General features: G+C 30.7%; 9 protein-coding genes across 9 annotated transcripts, besides 11 other annotated features; 4 read left to right on the forward strand and 5 right to left on the reverse strand.

Annotated features, from left to right (window-relative positions):
* Window positions 1-417: 417 nt before the first annotated feature.
* CMU_039560 (glycosyl transferase) lies at window positions 418-1,698 on the forward strand (the record flags this gene model as incomplete). The annotated part of the gene is made up of 1 exon (XM_002139200.1): window positions 418-1,698. The coding sequence occupies one exon, from the start codon at window positions 418-420 to the stop codon at window positions 1,696-1,698; it is 1,281 nt and encodes a 426-aa protein (XP_002139236.1).
* Window positions 683-717: a sequence feature (AT_rich).
* A 286-nt stretch (window positions 1,699-1,984) lies between the features above and the next one.
* CMU_039570 (thioredoxin family protein) lies at window positions 1,985-2,953 on the reverse strand (the record flags this gene model as incomplete). Its single annotated transcript, XM_002139201.1, has 1 exon — window positions 1,985-2,953. The coding sequence occupies one exon, from the start codon at window positions 2,951-2,953 to the stop codon at window positions 1,985-1,987; it is 969 nt and encodes a 322-aa protein (XP_002139237.1).
* Window positions 2,114-2,288: a sequence feature (CT-rich).
* A 241-nt stretch (window positions 2,954-3,194) lies between the features above and the next one.
* CMU_039580 (small nuclear ribonucleoprotein Sm D1, putative) lies at window positions 3,195-3,539 on the forward strand (the record flags this gene model as incomplete). Its single annotated transcript, XM_002139202.1, has 1 exon — window positions 3,195-3,539. One exon carries the CDS (start codon window positions 3,195-3,197, stop codon window positions 3,537-3,539), a length of 345 nt encoding a protein of 114 aa, XP_002139238.1.
* A 215-nt stretch (window positions 3,540-3,754) lies between these two features.
* CMU_039590 (40S ribosomal protein S13, putative) lies at window positions 3,755-4,210 on the reverse strand (the record flags this gene model as incomplete). Its single annotated transcript, XM_002139203.1, has 1 exon — window positions 3,755-4,210. One exon carries the CDS (start codon window positions 4,208-4,210, stop codon window positions 3,755-3,757), a length of 456 nt encoding a protein of 151 aa, XP_002139239.1.
* A 645-nt stretch (window positions 4,211-4,855) lies between these two features.
* Window positions 4,856-6,511, reverse strand: CMU_039600 (RNA recognition motif. family protein; the record flags this gene model as incomplete). The annotated part of the gene is made up of 1 exon (XM_002139204.1): window positions 4,856-6,511. The coding sequence occupies one exon, from the start codon at window positions 6,509-6,511 to the stop codon at window positions 4,856-4,858; it is 1,656 nt and encodes a 551-aa protein (XP_002139240.1).
* Window positions 6,512-7,280: 769 nt separating this feature from the next.
* CMU_039610 (DNA/RNA non-specific endonuclease family protein) lies at window positions 7,281-8,849 on the reverse strand (the record flags this gene model as incomplete). Its single annotated transcript, XM_002139205.1, has 1 exon — window positions 7,281-8,849. The coding sequence occupies one exon, from the start codon at window positions 8,847-8,849 to the stop codon at window positions 7,281-7,283; it is 1,569 nt and encodes a 522-aa protein (XP_002139241.1).
* A 69-nt stretch (window positions 8,850-8,918) lies between these two features.
* Window positions 8,919-8,959: a sequence feature (AT_rich).
* A 237-nt stretch (window positions 8,960-9,196) lies between these two features.
* On the forward strand, window positions 9,197-14,947 carry CMU_039620 (uncharacterized protein; the record flags this gene model as incomplete). The annotated part of the gene is made up of 1 exon (XM_002139206.1): window positions 9,197-14,947. One exon carries the CDS (start codon window positions 9,197-9,199, stop codon window positions 14,945-14,947), a length of 5,751 nt encoding a protein of 1,916 aa, XP_002139242.1.
* Window positions 14,948-15,606: 659 nt separating this feature from the next.
* Window positions 15,607-15,659: a sequence feature (AT_rich).
* Window positions 15,660-15,751: 92 nt separating this feature from the next.
* Window positions 15,752-15,836: a sequence feature (AT_rich).
* Window positions 15,837-16,018: 182 nt separating this feature from the next.
* Window positions 16,019-16,110: a sequence feature (AT_rich).
* A 194-nt stretch (window positions 16,111-16,304) lies between these two features.
* Window positions 16,305-16,472: a sequence feature (AT_rich).
* Window positions 16,473-16,582: 110 nt separating this feature from the next.
* Window positions 16,583-16,689: a sequence feature (AT_rich).
* A 502-nt stretch (window positions 16,690-17,191) lies between these two features.
* On the forward strand, window positions 17,192-17,554 carry CMU_039630 (uncharacterized protein; the record flags this gene model as incomplete). Its single annotated transcript, XM_002139207.1, has 1 exon — window positions 17,192-17,554. One exon carries the CDS (start codon window positions 17,192-17,194, stop codon window positions 17,552-17,554), a length of 363 nt encoding a protein of 120 aa, XP_002139243.1.
* Window positions 17,555-17,608: 54 nt separating this feature from the next.
* On the reverse strand, window positions 17,609-17,964 carry CMU_039640 (uncharacterized protein; the record flags this gene model as incomplete). Its single annotated transcript, XM_002139208.1, has 2 exons — window positions 17,609-17,794; window positions 17,851-17,964. 2 exons carry the CDS (start codon window positions 17,962-17,964, stop codon window positions 17,609-17,611), a joined length of 300 nt encoding a protein of 99 aa, XP_002139244.1.
* Window positions 17,823-17,845: a sequence feature (AT_rich).
* Window positions 17,965-18,145: 181 nt separating the features above from the next.
* Window positions 18,146-18,172: a sequence feature (AT_rich).
* Window positions 18,173-18,239: 67 nt separating this feature from the next.
* Window positions 18,240-18,290: a sequence feature (AT_rich).
* Window positions 18,291-18,580: the final 290 nt, after the last annotated feature.

An 18,580-nucleotide genomic window follows, 5' to 3' on the forward strand; every position in this document is an offset into this window, starting at 1 on the left:
GTATCTGATACAATGTGAATATATTATTATTCTTATATATCTCGCTAAACTTATCACTAAGATAAATATCAGATCTTGTAATTAATTAAATAGTAACTGTATATTATTATATAATATACATAAACTTTAGCTAAACCAAGTAATAACTAATAAAAAATCATTTTCAGATACAAAATACAATAGGGACAAACTTAACTAAATGTAAAATTAAGGGATTAAATATTTCAATACTAGTAATTTAATATTGATACAGTTAGAGTCACTTTTTAATGAAATATTCGCGCTACACAAGTACTGAAAAGTGGCTAAAATATTGGAAGATTAAGCATAACAAGACTTAACAAGTACTTTGTAGCTTATTATCTATAATTATATACTCCGAAAAATTTTTATAGTTAGTAAATAAAAATAAGGGATATGAAGGGATCTGAGAGAAATGTAGAATTTCAGTCCAGGGAATTTCGGAGACATGGAAAATTCCAATTAGATTTAATACTGATAAGTATTCTAATCGCTGTTATAGCTTTATTATATAGAACTTATTACTTTTTACATATAACTATATGTTCAATATTATCTATAATAGTGTATATAACCTGTTGTAACTTAATACCTTCTTTTAGTACCAAATTACTTGATAATGGGTTATATGGTTATGATATTAACAAAATAGAGATACAGGATAATAAACAATTAAAACAAAATAATTTTAATAAAGAGGTATCAGAAAATTTGGAGAAGTCTGAGTATTTACTAGATAATAGAACTAAAGTTCCTGAAGCTTTAGGAATAGTTCCTGCATGTATATTTATGATAGCAGTTATTTGTAACCAGTTACTTTTCAATAATGACCCTTCGAAACTATTAGAATATAATTCAGGTTTATTATCTATTTGTATGATGACTTTTTTGGGATTTGCAGATGATGTTTTAAATCTTAGGTGGCGATATAAGATGGTTTTGCCAGTATTTGCATCACTTCCAACTTTAGTATCTTATAGTGGAGGTACTCAAATTACATTTCCTTCTTTTTTTTGGTTAGACACACATTTTTTAATAGATCTTGGATACTTTTATTATATATATATGCTAGCACTTACTGTATTTTGTACAAATTCTATAAATATATATGCAGGGATTAATGGTTTAGAAGTTGGACAATCTTTAATAATATCAATAGCAATAATTATTCACAATATTGTGGAAATATGTCTAGTTACTGAATTTGAAATATATTCAGGGAAATCTACTCAGCATTTTCTTTCAATTCTATTTATGTTACCATTTATTTCTTGTAGTTTAGGTTTATTTTACTATAATAAATATCCCTCATTAGTTTTTGTTGGAGATACATATACATACTTTGCAGGAGTGTGTTTAGCAGTGGTAAGCATATTGGGACATTTTTCTAAGACTTTACTACTTTTCTTTATACCTCAAATAATTAATTTTCTTATTTCAATTCCACAGTTATTTGGTTTGATTCATTGTCCAAGACATCGAGTGCCCAAAATTAATCCTAAAACTGGTAAATTAGAATCTTCAAAGAATTTGACTCTTCTTAATCTAATGTTAGAAGTTTTTGGCCCTATGAGTGAAAAAACCTTGGTTAATTTACTATTTTTGTTACAGATTATATCATGTATTATTGGTTTCCTTATTAGATATTCCAATTTTCTAAAGAATACATTTGAGTAAATAAGTCATTCGAATTATTGACTTTTTTGTTTAGGAGGATTTATTTCAAGTAAAATCAGTATATTATTCAGAAATGATCTTTTTTGATTAAAAATGGTTGTACCAAAGTAAAGTTAAAATTTACAAGGTTATTCAGGACTTTAATTTCTTTTTTTTTTTTAGCTGAGCACTTTAAGAAATAGAAGGTGAACAATGTATTGCTGCTCATTATTTTTGTAAATTCAGATGGCTCAAGATGCCAAGTTTTGAGCATTTGCAAAAATTGTATGATAGCTATAAATTTTCCTTATTTAACTCTTCGAAGTCTCATAGATCTCCTTACACTAGTAGGCACATTGTAATCCTCCTCAATAACTTGAGCTATTGCAGAAATTCTTCCTTTTGAGGGGGTTTTCTTCTGTATCGGTACATATCTTTCTTCTTCTTCATTATCATCATCATCTTCCTCATCTTCTTCTTCATCTTCTTCTTCATCTTCTTCTTCATCTTCATCTTCATCTTCATCTTCATCTTCATCTTCATCTTCATCTTCATCTTCATCTTCATCTTCATCTTCATCTTCATCTTCATCTTCATCTTCATCTTCTTCTAATTCGTAGTCACTAAGGTGTTCTTTATTTGTGTTATGTTTTTTGCTCTTCATAAAAGCTGTAGTGAAGCCAATTCCACTAAAGAATCCAGTTAGTAATATTACTATCGTAACAATTGGTGCCAGTCTAATAAGTTTTTGAATATCACTGACAGTATGTTTAATTTCAGAAATAAATACATCGAATGTACTTAGGGGTCTAGGTACGGGTTGAGATGGAACCTTTGTATAGTCTCTACTCCAAATAAAAGTCTTCATAGCTTCAGCATTCCTTATTCCTGTATAAGTATACATCATACCCTTTCTAAAAAATCTAAAAGCTGGTACTGCTGTTAATCCGAATCTCTTAACAAGATAGTGGCATTTAGTCACATCAACTTTAGCTACATTAAGATTTTGTTTCATAATGACAGATAATTTATCAAGCTCTTTAAGAGCAGCTTGACTCTGCTTACATGTTGGCAAATAAAACAATACAAACCAATCTCCAGTAGTAGCTCCCGTAGCTGATTGTGTGAAGTGTTCAAAATTTACATCTGTTAACTCCTTAACATATGATATGTCTTTGTTAGGTACTAAGTCCCCTATAATATCTTCACCACTCACACATACAGAAGTGTATAGTATAAATTTCAAAATAAACAGATGAAAAAGTTTAAGATTCATTCTTTTTTTCTTTGCAGTCGTTTTTACTAAGGGGTTAAATTTTCTCAATCTATTAGGTACACTTGCTTTTCAAATATATTCACAATCCGCTTTATATTATAATGCGGGCCGGGCTCTGAGCGTGATAACTTTGGGTTTTACAGTATAAAGCTGACATCTTCAAAGGCTAATCTACCAAATACTTGTGAAAACTAGGGATATTTGGATTTTAGTGAATTTGTCTTTGTTCTTTTACTTAAATATGAAGTTAGTCCGTTTCTTAATGAAGTTAGTAAATAACTCCGTAGTTATAGAACTGAAGAATGGGACAATAGTTCAGGGAACCATTGTAAATGTTGATATGGCTATGAATACATACCTTAAGAATGTGAAGATGAGTGTTAAACAACGAAATCCAATAAGTCTCTTACAGCTGACTGTCCGTGGTAGTACGATTCGGTACTTTATATTACCTGATTCACTACCTTTAGATACTTTGCTTATAGATGATACTCCAAAACAAAAACCACCTAAAGTAAAGCCAATAGTAACTTCAAAGATTGGAAGAGGGAGAGGTTTAGGTGGTCCTCAATTATTCAGAGGGTAATAAGATCTAGAATAAGTAAATCTCAACATTATACAACCTAAATGAAAAAGGATATCAAGATCTACCCTAAAACTTAGAAATGAGCTTCCTAGTGCTAGTTTATAAGATTAACTTTAAATGAGGTGTTCTTCCTAAAATTACATTTGTACTACTATATTTTGAACCTTAAGAAGTGAATTATTAAAATTATTATCTAGTATTCTATCAAAAGGAATTTAGGCTACTAGTGTAGAAGCAGTAGCTGCTTGATATTTCCAGTTTGCTGGAAGTTGCTTTGAACGTTTAAAATACCTAGCAAGGCGATGAATACGAGACTCAACAAGAATAAGTCTGTATTTAGCAGCTGTATCCTTTCTGAATTTCTCAAGATGTTTGCGAATAGAAACAGCACGTTTGATCAAGAAATACAAATCTTCTGGGATTTCTGGAGCTAATCCATTTTTCTTCAATATCCTCAAAATTTTACTACCAGTTACAGACTGAACCATTGGTACACCATGAGAATCACGTAATGTAACACCAATTTGGGATGGTGTTAAACCTTTACGTGCTAGTTTCGAAATTAAATCTTCAACCTCTATTGCCTTTAGCTTCATCCATGTAGGTGAACGACGCCTATATGGCCTTGCTGAAGATGAGATACCCTTGCCACGACCATAAACTCGACCCATTTTGACTTTTTGTTATATTCAAATTTTTATTTATTGCAGACCTTCAACGAGTACCGCAGAAAACTAGACTGTTAATAAAAGTAACACTAGTAGCTGGACTACCAAACTAATAAATTTATTAGATATAGTACTATATAATATTAGGTATATTTATATATTAACCTCTAATACTATACTAGCTATGTTAATAGTAATTAATAATATATCCGATACCATTATGTCTCGTAACTCCCCAAATAGTACCTAGAGGCGCCGTCTCGTATTTCTTACTAGAAGTATTAGGCAAAGTATTAGGCAAGGTTTTAGAAATACATGCAAAGAGTTGTACAAACAAATATTCATACACAAGTAGAATTAAGTAGTAAAAATAGTTAAAACGACTAAGAAACTTTCAACATATCAAATTCAGATAAAATATGGACAGCACAAGGAAAGTGCACAAATCTTTACAAATTCTAATTCAAAATACAAAAAAAAAGTATTGCCGATAATTTGTAGCATTCAAATTATAAACATCCTCAAGTTCCTTATTTATTTGCAAAAACTGAGCTGTATAAGACCACTTCATTAGTCTCAACTTCAGAATTAAAAATAGACCATTTCGAGATTGGTAAATACACGAAAAGCTTAAAATTAAGTCAACCATCAATATTCTGAAATACCTGTACTACTAGTTAACGATGAACTAATGGTGTGTCTATTAGTTAAATTGTTGGTCCATGTAGGGTTTATAGATGAACAACATGGTATCTTATCTTTTGACCACGTAAAACCACTGCAATCCAACTTAATAGATTCCGCATAACCATTCAATTCATTAGATGCCTTTATCTGCCAATTATAATACGAAGATTCGGGAAATGTTGGTGAGTCAAGAGGGCATCCGCTAACTTCTCGGAACCCGTTAGACCCCAAGTTACCATTATTACTAAGACTCTGAATATCATAGAAAGAGTCTTTGGGGAACAAAGGCGAATTGTCAAATGTAAAACTACCTTCCTGATCTCCATCTAAATTCTTGCCTTTCATAGATCTCAAACAGCAATTTGAAATGGTCTCATCATTAAATTTGACCGAATTCCCCCAAGATTCACTACACACATCATTACCATAACTGGAACTATTCATATGTAAACCCATATTTAATATAGTGTTCGAATTAAAAAATCTTAAATTACATGTCTGCTTCATCTTATTATGTTGGTTATACAGAGGGAATAAAGATCCAGATGTCTTTGACATATCTCCACAGGAGTTATTAGGGAAATAGGTAGGTCCACTAGAATTAACATGTTCATTCATGATACCTAGACTACTTCTGGCACATGAATAGTTGCTTATTTCATCACTATTTGATTCAAAATCAACAATATCTCTACTACTACTTGTGTATGAAGTACTGTTAGAATTTGAATTTCCAAGACAAGAATTTTGCGAGTCATCTGCAACTTTACTCCCCTTCTTCCCTTTATTTTCATTCGGTATTTTATTTGAGTTCCTTGAAGATCTAATCCTACCCTCAATAGCCTGATGAACAAATACTAAACGCCCATCTACAAGGTGATGTGGTTGCTGTAGAGCTTTCATTGTAGATTCAGTATTTACAAAGGTAACAAATCCATAGCCTCTACTTTCTCCTTCTCTAGTTCGTAAAATTACAGACTCTTCAAGTTCACCATATTTTCCAAATACAGCTGATAGAGAGTCTTCAGTAGTTGTAAATCCAAGATTCCTAACAAATAATTTACGTCTCAAAGCATCTGAACGCCTTGCTTCAAAAGGGAAAGGATCAGCAGCTAATTTAACCATTAAAACACGTCCATTAACTGTAATTGACTCCTTACATGCCAACTGAGCTGACTCAATGGTTTTATAAGTAACAAAAGCATAACCTCTTGACTTTCCATTCCGTTTCAATACTATTCCTTCTTCTACATCACCAAACTGAGAGAATAGTTTAATAACAGATTCTGTACATACAGAGAAGGGGAGATTCTTAACATAGAGACGTCTATGTGACCGACTCTCATAAATAACAGATAATACATTTTGCAGAGTAGCCTGATTATCCACACAAGCACCTGCTAATAGCTCTATTAGTTGATCTTTACTCAAGGGAGTTAATACACGACGGAGACTTTCCAGTTCCTGGGGATATTCAAATCCACTTAGTAACGCATAGTAAGAAGTGTCAGGAAATGGTGATTCCCCAACATTGGATGAATTTTCTGTTGACTTCGTAGACTGCTCACTAGATGAGTCAGCCCCTTGAATGGAATCTAAATCCCCCAAATCTGACATACAAACTTAATTCTTCCAGCCTTCACAATCCTTAGTTCACAATTACAAAACTACTTCACAAAAGTATATAAGGTCTTTATAAATACTTTAGAATTGAGTAAAGTGACTTGTCGTGTAATTCAAATACAGTATAACTCACTGCTTGCAGAGTAGCAGCTATGCTTTGTTATCTGACTATCTCATTCAATAATAGGTTCTACGTCTAATAAGCGCCAAACAGTACGTCTAAATAGTTCTGCTTTTACTATATAATTTAGACAATTCTTAATTTCTTTTAGGAAAAAAGACAAGTTGTAGAGTGTAGATCTATGCTCTCAGAGGGAAAAGTTATTACAGTTAACTATAAATTGGCTCAGATATCAATACAAATTGACATCTCCTTTTGTCGTTATCCTTTAAGAGACAGCGGTCCACAAAGTATTCTGCGGAAATATGGCGCTACGTCTAGTTACTAGTGAAGTTTCCCTGTAATCTATAATATTCTATTAGTGTGATATGCAACTATTAGTATTTTAGCAATGTTAATATAATAGAAATATTGCAAGTATATTACATTAGAAAATAAAGATTAAAAAGAGCCACATAGCCTCAATTAAGATGCATATATCAGAACTGGTGACTTAATAAAGGTGCCAACGAAGGTCTGTTCAAAAAAGATGTTGATTCAACTGACAGAAGAATTACTACAATATAGTAGTAAGTTGAAGTACATCTTTTATACTTAAATAGATAATGTAGATGGCTGTACATAACGACTGACTTACTAATGTCACAATTGCACTGTTGACCCCGTCTCTAAATCCTTATTGTTTAACATTTGAAGTCTGTAATCATATTCCTTTTTCAAAAACAAGTTGCTTGCATCAAGCCCTTTTTTCACAACTTCTTCCCAGATCTGATTTAATTCAGATTTTGTCTTAGCCAATTCCAAATACCCTAGATAACGCCAACCAATAATACGTAGTGAATCTGATTCATTACACAATGATATATTAGGACCTTTCTCTTGGTGCCATTGAATCTGGCATAAGCCCAGGGCTGAGCTATAAGCAGTTTCAGGACTAATACTAGCAACTTCCTTATCAAAAGCTTCTGGACTCAAATAGTTCTGAGCTTTTTGTTTTGCAAAATCTAAAAGACCACTAAAGTTAAGACCACTAAGCATTTCAATAGTCCTTACTGGTACTAAATACTCCTTAAGTGGTAGAACTTCTGTAGCAGGACAATTTGCCATAATAAAAGAGCCAACTACAACTGGTGGGATTTTATATTTAGTTCTTTTTGTCACGAGATTATGGTCCTGAATAGTATTCTCGATAGAATTGTCACCATTTGCTGTGATGTTATTAGAAGTTCCATGAGTAGTATCACTTTCTGAAAGATCTAGCACCACTTCATTTGAAGATTTAGGTATTTCAAATTCCTTAGGAACTTTGACTGATCCCCTAGTAAGCACATCTGATTTTGGATTTACAGCAATAATAACCTTGAATAGATGAGTTGGGGCAGCCACCATTTTATCCCCTAAAGTATTAAATGTCACACTTCTTACTTTATTATATTCTGTGTAATTTTGATTTTTTGTTTCACTTGAATCATCTTCATGGAGTACGCATATCTGACCTAGAGATCCTTTGGGAGGGGATTCTAACACATTAAAATCTGTGCGTAGTTTTCGTAAGTCTGCACTAGTCATATTTTGAGGAATAAAAAGAGGTCCTGAGACTATATAGACATCGTCATAAAAATAGGTCAGATGTCTAGAAAGTCGTTCTATTCGATACCAATCGCTACCATTGTTAGCTAAATTCTGTGGTACAATATTACCTGATAATAAGAATGTTTGGGACAAGTTCTCTTCCGTATCTTTATGTTGCCCTGCTGATGCTAGATGTCCACGACTATACCCACTGCAATAATAATCTCTGTTTTCTGCATTCCACAGTAAAGGTACATCTGGATCAGCTCGAAATACAGACGATCTTCTATCTGCCTCTCCAGTATATGTATCAAAATTAATTTTTTCAGCCACCCAGTTGGGAATTTTGTATCTAAAGGATACAGAAGATATGTAAGTATCACGTATAAGCAGATTATCATAACTAGGTAAGACGTAAGATGGATAATTGTTTAAAATTGATGACAATTTCTTTGTATTATTATTTAGTAAGATATTGGACATATTTATAGGACTATTTAATTCATGGTCTAGTGATCTAGTATATTTAAGTTCTTTTATTACATGTTTATCAAGTTTCTTTGCCTGGGGATGCAAAAAATAACCCGTTGTACCACCTACAATAACTCCACATGCAAAGTGTAGGATATTCCTAACCATTTTATTTCCAGCTTAAGCTGAATTATTGACGTTTTTGAGACGTTAAATTATCCAGCAAACTTGCAAATGAAAAAAAAAAAATCAAATATTTAAATAGTAAAAAAAAATTTCAGATTGTATCTGTAGTTATAGCTACATAAAATTTATCAATTTCCAAATCCATATACGTTTGGCGCCAAAATGTGTGTGGCGGTTATTTATTACACGGTATCTTGTCTTATTAGACATGTATTTTTGGATTTTCGTTTTAAAATATCCCTTTCCATATCTAAATAGAACCTACACATTTATAACTGAGATAAAGTTGGATTGAAGGTTATTTTTATAAGTTTGTAAGGAAGACTATAATGTACAATAGTAATGAGTCAAGAAGAAATACTACCTCTCTAATACATTCAGCCAGACAGGTCTCGGTACCTCCAATTGATAGATCTATTCATTTGGTTGGATCTAAGAAGTCGACAAGAAACTTGAGTTTACCAAGAAATGATTTACTAGAAACTAATAGAGAATCTAGTAATATATGCTTTAAAGGAAGTATGAATAAGGGATTACTTTCAAGTTGCATAGGAAGTAATCAACAGAAAAGTCATCGGGATTGTGTTGATTCTAGTGAATTGCAAGACACAATTAGGCGATATCGTGATTGCTATTCTCAATTGCGTCAATTATTTGAGAAGCTAAAGGAGCAGAATGAAATTCTGCAATCTGAAAATGCTAAACTTGACGCAGCTTTACAAGAAGCCAATGAATCTCTTGCAAAAAGTAGAAATATAGACTTGAATATACTAAACAATAATTTAAAATATAACCAACAGTGTCTAGATGCTTGTGTGCACTTTATATCATTTATTCTGGATTACTTATCAAAAAATATTGCTAAACCCAGTTTGGATGTGGCAAGGACTCTTGTTCGAAGGGCAATACTCCAAAGAATATATTTATTAGAGTCTAAATTAGATAATTCTATACAGCATCTTCAGAAAGTAGTTTCAACTCCAGGCTTATCAATAAAATCTACTTTGAATAACCAAGATACTCAATCAACTGAAATTGGTACTTTAGATATTGAGATACCCAGCACTGGTGGAAACTATACATCTATCAAAGATATTGGTAGTCATCTTAATATGAGACCATCTGGTTCCCAAGATTTTATTTCAAGTTCTGATTATAATATAGGTAGCATAGTAAATGCTTCAAAAGTGTCTAGGAGTAACGCGTTAGTTAAAAGTATAGAAAAGATATCCAATAAGGGTATTATATATGGGAATCAAGATATGGTTAATGATAGAAAATATCCATCTAAGCTAATTTCAACTGAAAGGTTAATAGAGGATGATGCAAAATGTAATTTATGTTCTTTAATAACTGGAACTTCGAGGATCCCAGCAGAGAAACCTACCATTGCCTCAACTAGAGCGTATCACACTTCAAATTCAACATCTATAGTTATTTCTCAAGGACAACAAATACCTGGAACAAGATCAAGCTCATATTCAGTAACATCTCTAAATAATACTATAGTAGCTAGTCCAAAAAGTTCTACAACCACAAAATCTCCAACAAGTCCTATAGCTAGTCCGAAAAGTCCTACAACTACAAAATCTCCAACAAATCCTTTAACTAGTCCAAAAAGTTCCACAAGATCTCCAAGTCCTATAACAACTAGACCGAAAAGTTCTACAGCTACAAGACCTCCAAGTCCTACAACAACTAGACCGAAAAGTTCTACAGCTACAAGGTCCCCAACAAGTCCTATAACAACTAGACCGAAAAGTTCTACAGCTACAAGGTCCCCAACAAGTCCTATAACAACTAGACCGAAAAGTCCTACAACTACAAGATCTCCAAATTCTATAAATAATCCGAAAATTTCTACAAGACCTCCAACAAATCCTTTAACAACTAGTCCAAAAAGTTCTACAGCTACAAGATCTCCAAATCCTATAACAACTAGCTCAAAAAGTCCTACAACTACAAAATCTCTAACAAATCCTATAACAACTAGCTCAAAAAGTCCTACAACTACAAAATCTCTAACAAATCCTATAACAACTAGCTCAAAAAGTCCTACAACTACAAAATCTCTAACAAATCCTATAACAACTAGCTCAAAAAGTCCTGCAGCTACAAGATCTCCAAATCCTATAACAACTAGTTCAAAAAGTCCTACAACTACAAAATCTCCAACAAATCCTATAACAACTAGATCAAAAAGTCCTACAACTACAAAATCTCTAACAAATCCTATAACAACTAGCTCAAAAAGTCCTACAACTACAAAATCTCTAACAAATCCTATAACAACTAGTTCAAAAAGTCCTACAACTACAAAATCTCCAACAAATCCTATAACAACTAGTTCAAAAAGTCCTACAACTACAAAATCTCCAACAAATCCTATAACAACTAGTTCAAAAAGTCCTACAACTACAAAATCTCCAACAAATCCTATAACAACTAGTTCAAAAAGTCCTACAACTATAAGATTTTCAAAAAGCCCTGAAGTAGCAACGAGATCTTCAAAGAGCTCTGTAGCAACATCTTCAAAAATTTCGACAGTGTCTTCAAAAAATCCTACATCAATACCTGTAAAAGATCCCATAGTAACTTCCTCAAAAAGTTCTACACTAGCAACATCTTTGAAAACCCCCCAAGCAACTATTGCAGTTAATAAGTCTATAGATGCTCCTACAACTTCTAAATCTCCAGTATCTCAAAGTGCCTCAATAGGAGCATCGAAAACATCTACCACTAGCACTAAAAGAGTTTCAATCATGGGATCAAAAAGACAATCTGTGCCTCTAGAAACTTCAAAAGTTCCAATAACAGAACGAGAAGTTACTAGGACAATGAAAAAACCGGTCTCAACAAGCGAAAGACTATCCTCAGTCAATAAAATAGAGAAGATTTCCACTCCTCTCAATAAGCCAGAAGTAGCTTCTGAGAAATTAACGTCTAAAATTAATGAGCCAGACTCCAATAATAGTGGAGAGATACATTTGACAGAAAATCCAGATTTAGTGAAGTATACAGAAGGTAGGAACAATACAGATATTAAAGGCATTGTTGAGGATCCAAACATTGCAGGAGATACTGGAGTACTTCAAGTTCTAGAAAAAGGATCTACAACCTCTGAAGACCCAAGAGTGTATTCTAAAGTAGTTAAAGCTACAGGGATACTACCTGCTATTCCAAAAATAGCCTCTAAGAATCAAGAAAAATCTGTATATATTCCAACCAAGGTTACAGTTCAATCAACAGCACTTAATGAGAGTTCTGTACATAATTTATCTCACGATAAAACTATTATAAATACAAAATCCTCTGTTCACGAATTACATCATATTACTGGAAATGAGCAATTAAAGAGTGTATCGAGTTCAGATAAATTGTCAAATAAAGTATCAGGTAAAGAAACTAATAAAGCTTTAGAAGACCTATCTAAAGTAGCTCTAAAAGTACATAAGGATAATCCAGAGATTCCAAAGACAGTGCCAATACCACCAAAAACTACACCATTTTCCCCAAAAGCAAACCCACTAAAATCTAAGACAGATACAGATGTACATGAGAATAGTCCAGAGACTTCAGAAATTACACCATTATCCCCAAAAATAACCCCATTAAAACCTAAGGCAAACACAGAAATGCATAAGGATAATCCAGAAATTTCAAAAACAGCACCAATATCTCCAAAAACTGCATCATCATCCCCTAAAATAACCCCATTAAAACCTAAGGCAAACACAGAAATGCATAAGGATAATCCAGAGATTCCAAAAACAGTACCAATACCACCAAAAACTACACCATTATCCCCTAAAACAACTCCATTAAAATCTAAGGCAGACACAGAAATGCATAAGGATAATCCAGAGATTCCAAAAACAGTACCAATACTATCAAAAACTACACCATTACCCCCTAAAGCAACTCCATTGGAACCTAAGGCAGACACAGAAGTACATAAGGATAATCTAGAAATTCCAAAAACAGTACCAATATCACCAAGAACTACACCACTACCTCCTAAAGCCACTCCATTAGAATCTAAGGCAGACACAGAAATGCATAAGGATAATCCAGAAATTTCAAAAACAGCACCAATACCTCCAAAAACTGCATCATCATCCCCTAAAACAACTCCATTAGAATCTAAGGCAGACACAGAAATGCATAAGGATAATCCAGAAGTTCCAAAAACAGTACCAATACTATCAAAAACTACACCATTACCCCCTAAAGCAACTCTATTAGAATCTAAGGCAGACACAGAAATGCATAAGGATAATCCAGAAGTTCCAAAAACAGTACCAATACTATCAAAAACTACACCATTACTCCCTAAAGCAACTCTATTAGAATCTAAGGCAGACACAGAAATGCATAAGGATAATCCAGAAGTTCCAAAAACAGTACCAATACTATCAAAAACTACACCATTACCCCCTAAAGCAACTCTATTAGAATCTAAGGCAGACACAGAAATGCATAAGGATAATCCAGAAATTTCAGAAACAGCACCAATACCTCTAAAAACTACACCATTATTCCCAAAAACAACTTCATTAAAATCTGAAGCAAACATAGAAGTACATGAGAATAGTCAGGAAGTTCCAAAGATGGCACCAATATTACCAAAAACTACATTATTACCCCCTAAGACAACTTCATTAAAATCTGAAGCAAACATAGAAGTACATGAGAATAATCAGGAAATTCCAAAGACAGCACCAATGCCATCAAAAATTGCACCACTATCCACAAAAGCAATTTCATTAAAGTCTGAAGTAGACACAAAGATACATGAGGATAATCCAGAGATACCAAAGACAGTACCAATACCACCAAAAACTACACCATTATCACCAAAAACAGCCCTATTAAAGTCTAAGGCAACACCAGAGGTAGAGCACACTACAGACAACCCGAATATAGCACCAATACTACCAGAAAATACACCATTAACTCCAATATTACCATCTAAAACTACTACTTTAAGTCCAAAAATAATTCCACGACAATCTAAGCCAATTCAAGAGATACAAGGAAATATTGAGGATAATGCAAAAGTAGCACACATATTATCTAAAACTATTCCATTAATACCAAAAACAACTCCATTAAAATCTAAGGTAGTCTTAGATGCACATGAGGATACTCCAGAGTTTTTAAAAGCAGTAGCAACATCACCAGAAACTGCACAAATACTATCAAAAATACCTCCAAAATCTAAAATAGTTGCAAAAGCACATGAAGATATTGAGGAAGCCACAAATGTAGCACAAATACAGCCCAAAATTATTCCATTAGCTCCAAACACAGCCCTATTAAAATCTAAGGTAATGTCAGAGATACATAAGGACAGTACAAATATTCCGAGTACAGTGCCAATCCCACCAAAAGCTCCATCATTAGAATCAAGAGCAGCAATATTAAAGGTAGATAGTTCCAATCAAATCCATGAGAAACCCGAAAATATAATAGATGGAATCAAAGAACCGGCTGAAGAGATTGAAAGAATAATTGGTGATGTACAGAAAATTATACCAATGACAAAAACAATAGTATCAAAAGTTTCTACTATTTCTCCAGTATCTACAAAAGTCTCTCCTATCATATCAGAGACTAATATAGATACAGAGCAATTGAATAACATCCCAAAAGCTAAAGATACTTCAAATTCTGATATTTCTAATGCAACTCTATCCATAAACAACACTCCATATTTGAAAATGCCAGCAACACTTATAAAAACAGCTGGGCTACCTTTAAGAACTCCAGTACCTAAAATGACTCCTTTATCAAAATCAGTATTGAGACCTACTTCAGAGCAAGCACCATTAAAGGCTAATACTGAGTTATTAGGAATCAAAGAACTATCTGGATCTCTTGAAATTGATAAAGTCTCCAAGTTTGCAATTAAAAGTAAAGATATTGTCCCAAAAGCAAAATTAGAACCTTTAATTTCAAAATCTGATCTAATTACAAAGAAAATTCTTATACCAACATCTACTTCACTAATTAAAAAGGCTTCTATAATAACTCCAAAAGCTAAATTTGCGACATTAACCCCCAAATCATCAACATGAAAGTAGTATGACAATTCTTATGTATAACAAATTTAATATGTGAATTTCACAAAAGTAAACTAAAAAAATATAAATATGGGATTCAATAAATAGTTGGCTGTGCAGTAGAACTATCAAATTAAATTTCTAATAACTATTCTTCGAGTTTACTTCCAAGGTTTATGTTGTAAGACTTTAATAAAGTTGAACTATCAAAAAATCCTTTAAATATTTTCTTTTTATTTGAAGATATTATTAAGTTATTTCTGTAATCAGTTCTTGATGCAAGATTTATTTCTACTATTTAGAATTAACCATTTAAAGCTTTCTTTAATATGGCTAAGCTTCTATAAATTATAACCAAGGATTATCCATATAATATATAATTTACTTAATATTGGATTTCAAGTACAACTATGTTTTGTTATTATGAAACCTGTACTTATAATCATTTGAAATTCATTTTTGCTCTATTCTGGTATTGAATAAATATCTCAATTGACTTCAATTTTAACAAGTTTCATGATCTATAAAAAGTATTTCCACTCTAGGACATTAATGATAATGATATCTAGCTAAAGTTTATGTTTAATAACACCATAAAGTTATCTATGTGAACAAGTGAAGATCACTTCGTAATTGTTAAAATACCTTAGTAAGTTACAGCTTAATACATTTTGTAAAAATCTTTTAAAGTATTATTTCTTTATATGATTTATAATATTATATTATAGGATCTTATTTATTTCTTGTAATGAACTCTTGAAAACTCTCAAATTTAGTAGCTCTTTGCATCTACTTAGAATATTTTAGTATTCTGTCTTGTTTTTTTTATAATACAAAAAATTACTTTGTATTATAGAAATAAAGATGTATTAATTATGCAATAAATAAAAATTGTATTAATAAAGTAACAGAAATATTTAAAAGCATTTTAATTTAACTGGAATCTCAAACTTTATTTATTTCAGACTAAATAGTATTAATAGGTGTATGTATAACATTTCTTAAGGAGTATTTTTAGAAATACTGATATTTAGAAATACTAACAATAATATAGATTTTTTCATTGACAGTTACATATAAGTTTAGTATTTTAAGTAAAAATTTTTTTAAAGATTCCAAATAAAATACTTATATATATTTAGAATTATATTGTTTATATTATACAAGAATAAAAAAAACAAGATACAACAAAGAATTTTGTAGGTAGCTAATTTATAATAAAGTTAACAATTGAAAATCTTAGTTATCAAAATATTCTTAGATATCATTATATTATAACTAGTAAAAGCATTCAAAATTATTGAATTAAAGTTTAATAACTTTAGAAGAAAGAAATAATTAATCAATTAGTATTTTATTATTAAATGTGGTCATTTTAATTGTATATATAATAAAAATATTTAAATTCTTTAGAAAAATCATTATATCTAATTAAGATTTATAAAAAAAATGTATACACATTGTAAATATTCATTTATTTTATATAAAAATACTTTATTTATTCAGAAAATTACTAATATTTTATATTAAAATATATATTGTCTGATTATCATATTGATTATTTCTAGATTATTAAGTAGTCACTTTCAATTCATAAAACTCCTACAATAATAAAATTGCTTACTTTAATATTATATTATATAAGAAGGGATATTTATATTTATTAATATAATATATTCATATATACAAAGATTATAACCAATATTTCAATTTAAATATCAAAATATATGGATTATATATATTTCTAAATATAATTACTTTTAGTTCTGTGTACTGATTAACAATATCAAGATTATAGGGGGTATATTACTTGTAATTATTTATAAGAATGTATGTCTTGTTTAATTAGTTTTGTTTAGTGTTTTAATCTTTATTTAGAGGCTATTGAATTTACATGTCTACAATTAACTACCTGAATATATTAATAAGATATATTCACAATTTCTCTATACTTTTTAATAAAATATTTTGACAATAAATCATCGTTCTAATATATATCATATATACTATACAATTTACTCTACTTAAAATATTCAATTTAAATATGATCAATATTGAGTTTAATGGGACAATTACCGCTTATTTATATGCAGTAAAACACGGGTACCGAATTTTAACCGCTCAAATTGTGCAGATAATCTCTAATAAATAGATTTAGTGATTTCTTCAAAATCTCAAATAAGTATTGTGACTCTAGATTTGAAATTAATAACATAATAAAAATAATACTACTTAATATCTCAAATAGTATATAATATAATGAATAACCAATTCAATATAGCATTTCCTAGGTCTTATATAGACCATATTGAATATTTAAATCTTATTGAAAGCCTAAATAGAAAAATAGATATTGGAATATGCAAACTAATGAACAAATTTTATAACTATAAAAATATCCCACTTAACAATTTTATTGATAATGGGTTTCAAACTTTAAAAGAACAATATTATTGGATTGAGTTATATGTAGAAAGTACTAGCGAAGTTATATCTCCAATGTACTTGTCAGATGAAGAGATTATTAATAGAGTAAATATAGCAAAAATTATTGAAAAAAATTCCAATTTAATGATGCAAAGTACTGTGCAAATGATGGCTAAGAAAAAGAATCTGAAGTAAAGAGCTTAACAGTATTTAATAATATGCTCTCATAATAACACATTAGGCATATACTTAAGCTTCAGTATCTAATGAACCTTTATTACTATAATTATTTATAAACTTGTGAAGAGATTCCAAATCTTGTGATATTCGCCAGTGCCCTAATAATGATATTTTGTTAGGATTAAAATATTTTTCAGGAGAATCTTGATTAGAAGCATAAAACATTTTTTCAACTACTGCTAACTCTTCATCAATCTAAAATTATCTATAAGTATTGTGAATCTTTAATATATATATAATATAATTCTTACCTGTCTGATGTATTGATATAACATTAAAGGTCCAAATATAGGCCATATTGTTCTACAAAATGTCCCCATAGAAACTATACGATACATTGTAATAGGATTTATGAATTTAGGCATTATTATAATATATATACTAAAGCATCACTTTGAGAAAAATTCCTTAATATTTTAAGTGAGTACGCTCTTTTATAAAAAAGGGGGGGGGAGAATATTTTTTGTTATTAAATCTATAATTTTGAGATATTAATAGACTCGAATTTCAAGATCTATATTTTACAATCCAAGCTCATTTTCTGTGATAAATATATTAATTTATTAAATAATTCATGTTTCTAGGTTATTTCCTTCCTTACCCTTTGTAATTTAATTAACATTTCATTATTTTCTGAAAGAAATAAATTATTATATCTTAGAATAAATTGATGTATTTAATTTAAATTTAAGATTACCTTGTATTATTCTTTTCATTATATTTATTTTTAAGCTCCTTCTTTCCTTATTCAGAATCTTGCATTTAATTTGATACTCTTTAAAAGTCTTTAGTTGCTTTATTATAGCATCTTTTTTATTTTTAATATTTTCTTCACGCTTCTAAAAGGTGCATATTTGTAAATAATGTAATATATCTTATTAAACTAAGCCAATCAAGCTTACATTCCTATGTAACATCTCAAGGGCTACATCAAAAAAGGTAACTTCAGTTGTTATCTTGGGATATTCAAGATTATCTAGC

Source organism: Cryptosporidium muris, genomic scaffold (genome assembly GCF_000006515.1).
Source record: "Cryptosporidium muris RN66 scf_1106632373453 genomic scaffold, whole genome shotgun sequence".
Classification (NCBI taxonomy): domain Eukaryota; phylum Apicomplexa; class Conoidasida; order Eucoccidiorida; family Cryptosporidiidae; genus Cryptosporidium; species Cryptosporidium muris.